Below are 13,098 nucleotides of genomic sequence, written 5' to 3'. Positions count from 1 at the left end.
TGGCCAAAGGATCCCCATCTTGTCAGACATCCCCCTTTGCCCCCAAACCGTCAATCAAAACAACACTCTAGTACTGACCTCTTAGACAGAAGAAAGTTGGCGCCTGGAATCAGACCCAGGCCGAAGCGAACGGCTTCGAGGCGGTAGCCCTGGCACCTCTGACGCGGTTCAGGAAGTGGACCAAGGAGGAAGTCATTGTTCTTGCCAGTAAGGCCCGCGCCGACGGCCGGAACCGCGACATCCACATGATGTTCGACTTGTGAGTGTCCCCGTAGCTATTATCCGGCATTGCTATACACTAGACAACTAACCACAAATGTCATCCGCAGCTATGTTGTCTACGCCCAGCGTCCAGAGAACTGACGGACAATACTATGTACTCCTATCGTGCCTGGACAAGTCGCTCCTGTAGCCTCGGCTGCTGGGCCTCTTGCTCTCAAGGTCTGAGCCGCCCACGCTAACAGCAATGGAGGAGCCCCAAATTGTGACGCAAATGTCTGTGGCTCTGTGGTTAGAAACATCTAATGGGAGTGTGAGAAGTCATCATCTAAGCTGGTTCTAAGCAGCACATTAGTTTTTCAGCCATTTCTTTTTAAATCCTGCAAGCCCTCTCTAGTATGCCGTCTTCCACATGACTGGAGGGTATAACCATGACAGTCGACTCAGAGAAAGACCCATTCCGGTACTTTTTTTCCTTCCAATCCCTCCAATCATTGCTTGAAAGCCACCGATCATCGTAAAGTCGAGGCCATATTGCTATGATAGGTTTTATCCGTACTAGTCACTTCTAAAATCTTTCACACTGAATAAGTGGAATGCCCCTCCAGCACTCTAATACGACTTTGCCAACATGATGGATTCGCCAGCTACTCTTTTATTCGACCGACGGAGGGTCACATGATGTTGACACCGGATCCGCCGCACAACATTAAGGAGTACCTACAGTGGGAGCATTCTTTGAGACTTTTTCTCGTTGTCCGTGTTTCTATGTTCCCATTTGGGTCGATATGTACATTATTTACCAAAAAAAGTAGGTACCGACGTACACACCCCACATTCGAGAACTCCGTGAATGCGTTTCTGGAGAACAGGGTACCTCCTTTCGACAACGATCCTCTCTACAGCAGTAAAATACAGCTGCCGTGCGCGGATCTATCTTCTTATCTGCTATCATGGCTCCCCGGGATGCAAGTGATGGTGATTTTTTCGCTTCCTGTATCCCATGGGCTAAGCCCAAATGAATCTTCACATCGCGTTACCTGATAAAGGCGCCATCCGCGAACAAACCAGGTTTTGCCGATGAATATGTAGTGTATTTTTTGCTAATTCAGCTCATCGCCGTCTTTCCGATCATCCTTTATACAGTAATCTAGCACGCAGATTCTGCAGCTCAGACCTCCGTTTCGTCTCCACGCAGAACGGCTCATACACTCATCCATTTGAACCGCCTTTTCCAGATGTGTCCAGTATCAGTACGGAGTACTGCTGTACTTAACCTACCTATCATCAGCGGGGTCCAGAGATCTCACTTGCAGTAGAGGAGAGCAGAGGAATAGTTGAGCAGCAGCACCCTACAGACAAATGCAGCAGGTCTTGATTTGTTAAAGTGTACTCCGTACATGAAGCTTCAAATTAAAAAGGAGCAGAACATCTGGAACGAAGACCCCTGGTGAAGCCATGGCTTTTACTGACTCAGTAGTACTCTCTGCTAAGTACTTAGAACACCCTTTGTGGAGGAACTCTTTGTGTTTGCTTTTCTAGTGTTCATTTTGTTCGTTTCGCCATGCCCCTCCAGCTAGCCACCAGCAGTACGAAGTGTGCTTATTCCTCTTAACTAAATTTATGAAAATTCACGTGATCATGAGAAACTACATCAAGGGAGTTTCCACATGAGAATCGTCCTTGAGATGGGGCTCGCGAACGCAGGGAGCGGATGGACGCGGACTGAGATCCTGTGAGAGCAGGTGAGAGAGATGGTCGGAGAGGCTGAGAGGGCATGCAACGGATGAATCCATGCAGGAGAGACACGCACATGACCTCAAACTGGAGATTTTGCAAACAAAATGAACTGCCAGATACTTCACTTACATGCGTGAGTTTGTGAAGTAACCAGTAGTAAAAATACAGAACCAGTCGCCGTCACCCATCGGGCGGCGTGGACGCGCAGCATCCACCAAGTGGTTTAACCCGCCGACCTCCAACTATCCTTTTCCCTACGATGTACGACGAGCTCAGTGCATGCACAGCAAGGCTTGTGTTCGCCAGCCCATCCGAATGGCCGCCGGCCTGAACATGACTCTGGAAGGCCTGTGATTATGTCACGTGATTCGTCATGTCCTAGAAACATTGCACTTGTTGCTGGCCAAGTACAGCAAGTTGATCTTGATAAGTATCAGGGTACTACACCTTGTACAGCTATTGAGACTGCAAAGCAACAACTCATGACAAGAACAATTGATTTGTAAGATGAATTGGTGGATGAAGATTGCAGCCATTTTGACAGTAGTAACGGCTGGTCACATGCAATGTCATAGGAAAACAGGATCATGTTTGCTGCGTCAAGTCGACTTTCACAGATACAGGCTTGCTTAACAAGTAATCAGTCTTTGCGACCTGCCAACCAAGTCATAATATTGATAATCTCTAAGGCAAATTACTCCGGGAGCCATTGGCCATCTAGCTCGGCTGGCTCCGACCGCGCTCAGCCTCAGTCAGGAATATCAGTACTATCTCAAGTAATTGGCAAGTTGAAGGAAAAGCTCCTCCAACGCAAATATTTGGCAAAACAAGAACCGGCAAGCAGATACTGTTGACTTGCTGTATCAAAAGTACCGAGAGCTGTTCATGCTGTTCCGACTGACGAGACTGATTCTCTAAAGAATTCTGCACTCCACAAATGCATCAAGGCTATTCGTAGGTTCATCAACAAGAGAATCAAATTCTATCGAACACGTCCTTCGGTCCGGTATTGTAGCAGGCCCTGACCGAGATCAAGCGCACAGTTACTACATGTAGACGGAAGCTTCCGACCAGAAGTACCAATGAAGAATGTGCACAATGTCCTGTTATCAGGATTCTGGCAAAGTTGTGCGCAGAGATCCGTCAATGGAAAGTTCACAAGAAGTCTTTGATTGGATGTTGAGCGTGTTTCTTTGCCAAACGAGGATATTTAAGCATCCTCTTCAAGTCTCCTCGATCTTGACTTCTTCTTCCTCTTCAACTCCTTAGCAGAGCTCTCCAAATTATCTTCCTCGCTACCACAACTTGTTCAGACAGGCTTCCACGCAAAAAAGCTTTCTTACCATCCATATCGTCACAACTTTCCTTCCTTCAAGCGCCTGCAAGGCAGACCACGTTCGCCACCTCGACCTTGAGACAAGCTTTTTCGATATCATACAAAACCAACGACAGACAAGATGGTCTTCTCCGGCTTGTGCAAGCTGGTCCTTTCGTCGTTCCGGGTCTTCGAGCTGCCTCGTTGCCAATCATTCTCGGCCAGTCTGCCCAAGGTTGAGATTAACTACACCAGGACGTGGCAATGTGACATGATGTCCTCCGAGAACTCGAACGATCAACCAAAACAACAACCCATGACTGAAGTTACCTTCGGGGGAGAAGCTTACAAACCTGTAAACGACATGCCCACTGTGAAGCCATCAAAGTCAATTGGCGGTTTGGATCTTTTGGTGTCCAGTTTCGTTGCGACAACTGCTACCCACTACAATTGGTCGAGTGCGTGCCCATGTCCCCAAGCTGGTGATGGTCTTTATCTAACGTCAACAACTATTTCACGTGCATACTATCTACCATCAGACTCAGAAGCCACCCAGGACTGTTCGCTGGCAGGAGGCCATGGAGGCCCCGGATATTGGGGTCTGGGAGGTGCTCCACGAGCCGGCAGCAAGAATTGACGACTGGGTCTTGCTGGAGGAATCTACGCGAACAACCAGTCGACCGGCGGTCAAATTACACTTCGACGTGAGCTGTCGGCAGCCTATGATCTTCCCGAAAGAGACAAATCTCCCATTGATTATAACCCCGGATGACTCCGGTTGGCTCAAGATCGAAACCCCGACTCAATTCCAACGCCCCGCCGCAGGGATGCGCTGTCGACGACAGAAAGAAAACACCAGGTTGAAAAGGCTGAAAGGCCAAGTAATGAATGTAATCCGCGAGACTCAGCTGACGCTGAGTGTGAGCGGCCGAACTTCTCATCCAAGCTGTGAGATACTATCAGCTCAATCACTACTATTATATTGGTCACCAAGTTAGATTGGTTTCGGAAGGGTTTGAGTTTTTTGTTGTTATTGTTGTGGTTTTTGGATTTTTTTTTTTTCTCGTCACTGTTATTCTGATTGTTCGATTGAAACTGGTCAGAGTCATGAATCCTTGCTTTACTTTCAATGATTCTAGATTGCGTATAAGCATGGTCCAGATTGTCTGATGGGATTGGCGTCTGAAATGTTCCAACAGTTGTTTGTCAAATGTATTCGGAGGAATCTGCTGCCATGCATCCAACCAAACATCAGAAACAATCAAAGAATACTTCTCTAGACGCGAAGCCCTCGATATTGCAGGACAAAAACAAGCCAGGGACAGCTTTGTCCGTTCTTGAGCAGCTACGCACCAGCGGACACACAAATGAAAATTGGCTCAGTGACGTTTCTCCGCCAATTCAAGCAAGAATAGACAACGCGAGCGCCGAGGGATAGGTCGCACCCCAGGAGCAAGTCGGACCGCAGCAGCGCGCGACGGATTCCCGATCGATGGTGTATGCGTAAATCGGCAGGGAGTGGTACGGATGAACCGATCTTTCTGGGAGAGTACAAGGCGGCCCATAAATTACGCGCGGAAACGATCGCGCAAGTGCTGGCTTCGCCGCCCTCCGACCTCTTCTTCCAAGTGCTCCTGCGCAGAGAATCCGGGAGGTCCGACTCTAAAGAAACCAAGGAGGAGATTGTGGGCTGTCTCGACAGTTACGGCCCGGCACGCCTTCTCGATCCACGCAGGGGACGATTCCAGCACCCACCAACAAGTTCTGCCCTGATGAACTACGTTATTGGTCGGAATTCCCAGGACACCAAAAGGACATATTCGACAGGGTATGCCACTTTCTCAGGTCGGAAAATGGAGAGGCGCTTCGGTTGTTCCACCCTAGAACCTATCTAGAAGAGCTGTCGAAAAGAGTTGCCAGCAAGACGATCTGCAGCGAGGGTGATCTTGATCGCTATGAGGGCATGGCGGTGGAAGAGCCAGTCTCTAGTATCATCACCGAGCTATGCAAGATCCCGGCCGCCCGGGAGCATTTTGGACTGACCGACGGCGTGAGTTTCGAGAACCACGCCAACATGCTAGAGAGAGAAGAGAACGGAAGCGATCTTCGGTCAGGGACAGGGCGGAATCGCCCGGATAGGTATTGCGTTCACCGAAAAGACGCAAATGCAGACAGCAATCCCTCAAACGGCCTGATCGCAACAGTAGAGCTAAAAAGTTCTCGAACATCACTAACACTGTGAAGGATGTGGCCTTCATTGTTCCCGATGCACTTATCGAAATCTCCTTCTCTACCCCCGCTAAAGCTGGCTTCCATCTCTGTTCTAGACATTTGGACTGCCCACGTTCAAATTAATGATTCTACTACGGATTGAGATGCACACTGTGACAGGTACAATTGATGCCAGGACAAAAACCCATTTGCTGGACTGATCAATTCCCGCATTGCGATCATGCTAGTACTAGTATCTCAGCACTTTAGGGATCATTGAGATGTCTGCGAGATGTCTCAGTGCTCGATATTGACGAATCTGGAAAAAAGCAATTCTTGAGAGCGCGTTCAATCCGCTTGATGACACGCTAATCAAACAACGTGTGTTCAGTTACCCTCCCGCGCCTTGAGGAATTGAGACAATGCCTGCAGCTGCAGTTGATACAGCGACGTTTATTGCTTAGAGATCATGAGCTGATCCAAACAGCAGCATATATCAGGAGGTACGTGGTTGGAAATTATTGAAGTGTCTGCCAAAGATCTGATATTGACGGCTTTAGGACAATACATCAGTCTCGATGTCGCGTTACATCAAGCAAGGCCTGACACATTCTATTGCATGAGGAGACGACTAACGTATTTCTGCAGATCAATTGACGACGCTGGCTCTGACTCGATCGCGATCAAGTGCACTCACCGATCCCTTATGTGATACCGTATCGTTGATCACCTTCCAAATGACATTCCATGATTGAGATGCGGGCTCCTATAATGAATCCAGTATCTTCTTCCACCGACTCGATCATAGACCGATATCCTGTGACTTTCCGGAGGGAAGGTCTCGTTGCATGATGAGGTACTGTATTATGAATTGATCGAATGATAATACTTCTGACGGAACATGCCTGCGCAGGAAAGTGATGAGATATTTGGACGCCCCAGTAATCGTCGATACTTGAAACACGCGAGGCACGGTATCACTAGTATGAGATATTGACGCTGCGGAGAAAGCGATTTGTTCCTCAACCACACAATACGAGCGAAGCTTAAATCTCACTTCCGGTCCTATTCTAGTCGGCATTCGCAGGTAGCTGAATGCTCTGTTGACGAGATCAATGGCGGCAATCAACAGCCGAGAGAGATGTGAATTCTGGGACTTGATATTACGAGGACATAAATAATTACAAGAAATGGCTGATATCAAAGGAGTGTTTAGAGCGAAAGAACTACGCAGTCGCCGATTATGTAGAAGCGATTTGGATTCTCGTACAATAGTGGCTCCATGCTCATACTCGATGGCTGACGTCAGATGGAACGTCGAATTGGTCAGAAGCTGTCGGAGAATCCGAATACAGTTCTCTGTTAGAGCCAGCATTGACCTCTGCCTCAGGCCACCATACCTTAGCAGGGCTAGGCCCCAGAGGTTACGTGGCCCACACAGTAAACATAGGTTTCGTCCTCCCAATACGTAGGACCCTTGTCTCTTCTTCACCCTTAGTGTCTTCAATAAGACCTGCGCTATATTGATGGCTGATATCCGTAGCTATGCCTAATTTTGAGGTAATAACATTCCCGAGACTTGTTTGCACGGAGTACTGAATCTTGCTTATACTGCTCTAATTGGTAGTTGGCAATTTCCAGGTCCTGGTACACCACCACGCAGGGGGCTATCCCCATGCTCTATAGGTAGATGAAAACAGAGCGCGAGAGACGGCGTTTCAGGCACGGGCATGCATGTCGCAAAATGCCTCGCCGTCGTCGAGATATTATTGCCGTCCAAAGTTGGGCGGTGGTGAGAGGGTTGGCGAAAAGGGATGGGCCGATAGTTAATTAGGGTTCGCACTTTACCATAAATGAGTTTCGCGCGTCCCGATGGAAGGGTTCGCCGAGGGTTCGCCCAAAGGGTTCTCATCATGTTGATTGGCCGGAGCTTCGTCACCACCGGGCTCAAGTCCAGCTCTGACTGCCGCCTACACACTCAAGGGCTTCCTCTCCGCTGCAAGCAGTTCCGTTGATGAATTCGCAGTCGTCAAATGTTCCTGCCCTTTGAATCACCGATTCCTATCCTGATGCCATCGGACCAAACCCGCAAGGAAAGTTGTGCCGACTCGGAAGAGCCCGAACGAGCCGTACCAAGATATCGGACGGCTAGGAGCTGGGAGGAAGGCTAGAAAGAAATGGACTGAATGAGGACACTAGCTAGGCCTGATCTCCTACCTACATGGAACTCGGAGCTCTATATATGCTGGAGATGCAGCCGGCCGAGTACTGGACATACTCTCGTATAGCCGAGCCAGCTCCGAGGTAATCCGAAGCAACTCCGAGGAACACACCACTCTGGCTGATACAAGATGTCCATTATCGCCTGAAGACCACGAATAGATCCACTCTACGGTCTCGACGAAGACGCCCGCGGAAAATCTACCGCGAGATCCAAGATTCATCGGCCCCATCTTTGAGACATTCCAGGGCCTTTTCAGGCGTGTTGTGGGAACTTGAGAGTGGCAATCGGCAACGGCCATTCACAGTCTGATCGACGTTTGGTCCCGTCCAGTGTGCAACAACTCGATTCATTTGTGATGACTCTTTCGTGCAAGACCTGCTCCATATTTTTCCATGGTGAAACTGCCCTTCTCGCCTGGTGTCGTGGAAGATCCGCCTTACATTGGAGACCACTTGACTTCCGAGCGCAAGTTCTGCCGCGAATATATCCATGAATTCTAAATGCGAATCTGGGGAGCGACTTGACCGGTCGATCGGCCTGAGCGACGGAGAGGTTATTAGCGAGGCAAGCGAACGAAGAGCCGACGCATCCTTCGTAATCGAGACCCTGAACACGTCGAGGGAAGTTCAAAAGCGACTCGAGATTTGGTCAACCACTTATCCGAGAGCCTTCATACAGCTGCACTGGAAGTGGCAGCGACCCGCCTCGTTAACGTTGGTCAAGGGTGATCAGAAGCAAGGATCTTGACATGTGCCCACGAAACTTCACCGCAGTTGCTGACAGACGATTGCAGCACGATCAATAACGAATCCGACTATAACCCATAGCCACAGCGTTCTGAAGGGTCGATATGACTCGACTCGCGACAAAGCGCAGCGAAGCTCGGAAGAGATGACCGGACAGAGTATCGAGGCACCGAATTGCCGGATGATATCCGTAGAGTCGTCCAGTGCGAGACGATCGTAGCGCCGAGATTCGATTATTCGCGGTCTAGTCAAAGCGCGACCGAGTCAGCAATCGAGGTTCTCGCCAGTTCCAACCTACCGTTTCTGTCATGATGTTCGCAAGGAATCCCGCGGTGGACAGTTTATAACAGCACAAGCTAAGCTGGACATGTATGGGGCCTAGGGACCATCCGAGACACCGAGAAACTGAGTTGATTGAAAGCCACTATCATACATCACGGGTGTTCAAAGGGATGATATTCTCGGCAGGAACGAGGGCTGACCACATCCAACGCGAGACAGGGTCTGAAGATAGTCCAATGGCACACGAGTCCACCACGAGAGCTGTCTGTTCCCAGGATTTTGGGCGTCAAGGGCAACCACTTGGGTGATGCGAGAGAGATGAATCGAGTCCGGTACGGAGTAGATCGACGACATTAGCAGCGAACTAGGGATGCAGGTTGGGAATTCTGCGGCGGGAACGATAAGTTCTGTAGAGGAATCCGTATCGCAGGGAGCGGATCGCCGCTGCGACCGCAGCGAGCGCGACAGAGGAAGCGAGAGAATTGCACAGAAGAGGGAGAAGAGGTTATGCGCTTAATCTTCTGGAGTAAATTGGCGCACGCATGGAGAGAAAATTACTGTACTAATGTCTAAATTTAGACTAGTTAAGTGCAACCAAAGTCAAAAACCAGTGACTTCAAGTTAGCTGCGCCTATTTACTCGGTCCATAGCTACCACGTTCTTGGAAAGCTCCCATACGATGCGAACCGCGAGAGAGAGCGCGGTGGAGCTCGGAAAAGATGACCGGACACAATCTCTGGGCGCTCTCGATGCCATTCTCGCGATAAATCGGCAAGTCGAGTACGTGTTGAGACACGTGAGCGCAACGTCGGGAATGGTTCCTCGCTTTTGACAAACTGAACAAACATAACTGTAACAGGGAATGGTGCCAAGATGTTTGTACGGAGTAAGTACTCCGTACGCAGTTCAATAGCCTCCCTACGCAGGCGCTCCGTCGAACTTGGCCGCGACGACTGCCCAACGGCGGGGGATCGACTTTGGGCAGCGAGGAAGACTTCTGAGAAAAAAAAAAAATCCATTTGATTCCATTTGGATATTTTGGTGCGTTAGGGTTCTCATCGAGCCTCGGTCCCAAGAGATAGCTGCTCACATCGGATTCAGGACCCTTGGGTCTTGGTTTGCTCATCCGACCTTGCACCCAGCCCTCCAAGCAAGACACTCCCACCAACCCCGAAAACCCTTGAGCTATGGCCGAAAACCGTCGTTTACCCATCGAGGACCAGCGACAACTGGATTATCTGCTAAAACAGCTAGCCGATAAAGACAAGCAGCTGGCCGATAAAGACAAGCAGCTGGCCGATAAAGACGAGCAGCTGGCCGATAAAGACAAGCAGCTGGCCGATAAAGACGAGCAGCTGAAAAGGGAGGAGGAAAGAAGCCGACCTACAACGTTGGAGGAGCTCTTGCAACTTGCGCATGAACTGCTGTCTCGACAGTTACGGCCCGGCACGCCTTCTCGATCCACGCAGGGGACGATTCCAGCACCCACCAACAAGTTCTGCCCTGATGAACTACGTTATTGGTCGGAATTCCCAGGACACCAAAAGGACATATTCGACAGGGTATGCCACTTTCTCAGGTCGGAAAATGGAGAGGCGCTTCGGTTGTTCCACCCTAGAACCTATCTAGAAGAGCTGTCGAAAAGAGTTGCCAGCAAGACGATCTGCAGCGAGGGTGATCTTGATCGCTATGAGGGCATGGCGGTGGAAGAGCCAGTCTCTAGTATCATCACCGAGCTATGCAAGATCCCGGCCGCCCGGGAGCATTTTGGACTGACCGACGGCGTGAGTTTCGAGAACCACGCCAACATGCTAGAGAGAGAAGAGAACGGAAGCGATCTTCGGTCAGGGACAGGGCGGAATCGCCCGGATAGGTATTGCGTTCACCGAAAAGACGCAAATGCAGACAGCAATCCCTCAAACGGCCTGATCGCAACAGTAGAGCTAAAACCTCCCCACAAACTCAGCGAACAGCATCTTCGAGTCGGGCTCAGGCCGATGAATTTCTGGTATGAAGTCGCCCAGCAGGACAAAATCCCGACCGACAAGGATGAGAAAGCGAAGAGAAATGCAGAGCTGTTGACTGGGTCGACACTGGCCCAGGAATACGACGTCATGCTCCAGGAAGGGCTGGAGTTTTCATACATTTCGAATGGCTTTGCCTACGTGTTTCTGCAAGTCAGGAAAGATGAACCTGGGACGCTGTACTTTTATCTGTGCGAGCCAAACATGGACATGGTTCAGGAAGACTCCGGGATTTCTCGCTCTCGGATCGAGAGAACGGCGATTGCGCGGGTCCTTTGCTTTTGTCTGATGTGTCTACAATCCAAGGTCCGAGACAATGCAGTGCGTGCACAAATGATGTCACATCGTCAAAAGTGGGTGGTTAGCTTTGATCGCGAGCGTGCGCAGATCCCCAGGGAAGAGCTCGCACAGACGCCTCCAGATTCGGAGTACAGTATTCCCGATGACTCTGGCTCCGAGTTTCTGCCATCGTCGCCCCCGTCAGAGTGTGTCGCGGAGGGTCGTCGCATCCCGACCCGGTCGATGACGAACAGCTGCAGGTCCCCGGAGGAATCTTCTTCTCGGCCACCCCACGCCGACAGTTCCGACTCCGACGATGTCCCGGCAGCACAGGGCCGGAAGCGAGGATTCAGCCAAGTGACGTCGTCTCCGACAAGCGAGCGGGCATCATCGACGCGTTCCGCGGGCTCGTCCACCGGCCAGCAGCGTGGACAGGACCAGCGGCACGCGGCCCACTTTTGCACGCAGCGATGCCTTCTCGGGCTGCGACAAGGCGGTCGGCTGGATGACGCGTGCCCCAATGTCGACCTCCATCGGCAAGGCCTCGACGGGGATCGGCACCCCATCGATGCCGGTCAACTCGTGCAGATGCTGAAGCGGCAGCTCGACCGGGACCCCGATCACGGCTGCACGCCTGTCGGCCGGTGTGGGTCTTACGGAGCGCCCTTCAGGATCACCTGCGCCACGTACGGGTATACGGTCATCGGGAAAGGGACTACGTCCTGTCTCTGGGGGGAGGTCTCTCGGGAGGCGGAGATTTACAGAATCCTCCAGAAGGTGCAGGGTCTGGCAGTCCCGGTGTTCCTCGGGGCCATCGATCTGGCCCAGATCTATTTTCTGCACGGAGCCGGGAGGATCCAGCACATGTTGCTGATGGGCTGGGCGGGCCAGAGGATCCGCTCGGTCGAGGCCGGCTCGACGTTGAGTGGAGAGATTTCGCGCTCGAGGAAGCAGCTTCGTTTGTGCGGGGTGGTGCATGAGGATCTCAGGCTGGACAACATGCTCTGGAACGAGGAGTTGGGCCGCGTTCTGATCATCGACTTTCACCGCTGCCGGATCGATCGCCGGCCCACGCAGGAACGGATTCAATCTCTCAAGAGGCGATCCCGTCTGGCACCTAAGGACTGGCCAAAGCGACCCCGTCAGGATGCCGAATCTGTACATCACGGCTAGCTAGGGATCGCTAAGCTCGATATGTAATACCTACTTCTGCTCTCATAGCACTCTATCTCAACCCTGATGTCTTTGGCCCATTTGGAAGAAACGTTGTTCACTGGTGACAACACGTTTCTTCGTGCCATTCCGCCCCTATCAACGTGACTGGCAGTTTTCATCAATCTGATGGCAGCAAGCCTTTTGGCGAAGCAATCCGCAGTCCAACTTTCCTCAAGGATGAATGGCCGCCGAAAAAGCCCAACTGCGGCATTCACGGGGAATATCCCGCGGTAATCGCCAGCAGATTCGGGTCATGGCATTACTTATGATCATGACTGAATCTGAGACTTTTTATCTCGCTGCATTGATGGAGTAGTTCTTTTTTTGTCCGAGACTTTGGTCACGATTGCTAAGACGTAACCGCCGTCACTTCTACAAATGCAGGTACTTTGTGATGGGACGAATGGCCGGAGGAGTTGTGTTTTGCCAGATTCCAGAGTGCATTGCCATGCAGTTGCTGACCTAGGTTAGGACGAGTACGGGATGTCATCCAGCGCGCATGCAGTGTGAAGCGAATCAAGCGGCATGATGCTGATCGGCGAGGTGGAAGGAGGACGACGGAGATGGACTTTGGACCAGGATCAAGGGAACAGTCCTTTTTCCGCAGGCACAGTCCCCATTCTCAAATCGAATCCGCATGGAAGGTGGGCTCCAAAGGCAGAAGGGAATCACTCACAGAAGTCGACTCGTTTCTCGTCTGCGAGGACAAGAGTCCTTTTCTTTGACAAGTCGGTACAGAGTCATCCAAGGGAACTAACTGCCTTGGAACCTTCTAGAAGATGGTGTTCCATCACAGCAAATCACCAAGTCGAATGAGCAGAATCCGGTTTGCCTACCATACTC

The 13,098-nt window shown here is 51.0% G+C and overlaps 2 protein-coding genes across 2 annotated transcripts; both read left to right on the top strand.

Annotated features, from left to right (window-relative positions):
* Positions 1–3,852: 3,852 nt before the first annotated feature.
* VTN31DRAFT_5850 (uncharacterized protein) lies at positions 3,853–5,629 on the top strand (the record flags this gene model as incomplete). The annotated part of the gene is made up of 4 exons (XM_069406395.1): positions 3,853–3,978; positions 4,690–5,102; positions 5,159–5,413; positions 5,482–5,629. The coding sequence occupies 4 exons, from the start codon at positions 3,853–3,855 to the stop codon at positions 5,627–5,629; spliced, it is 942 nt and encodes a 313-aa protein (XP_069258932.1).
* Positions 5,629–6,240, top strand: VTN31DRAFT_5849 (uncharacterized protein; the record flags this gene model as incomplete). The annotated part of the gene is made up of 4 exons (XM_069406393.1): positions 5,629–5,665; positions 5,877–5,988; positions 6,046–6,080; positions 6,134–6,240. The coding sequence occupies 4 exons, from the start codon at positions 5,629–5,631 to the stop codon at positions 6,238–6,240; spliced, it is 291 nt and encodes a 96-aa protein (XP_069258931.1).
* Positions 6,241–13,098: the final 6,858 nt, after the last annotated feature.

Source organism: Thermomyces dupontii, assembly GCF_041956625.1.
Source record: "Thermomyces dupontii strain NRRL 2155 unplaced genomic scaffold VTN31scaffold_6, whole genome shotgun sequence".
Classification (NCBI taxonomy): domain Eukaryota; kingdom Fungi; phylum Ascomycota; class Eurotiomycetes; order Eurotiales; family Trichocomaceae; genus Thermomyces; species Thermomyces dupontii.
The sequence above is the reverse complement of the archived record's forward strand: the minus strand, read 5'-3'. Positions and strand labels throughout refer to the sequence as shown.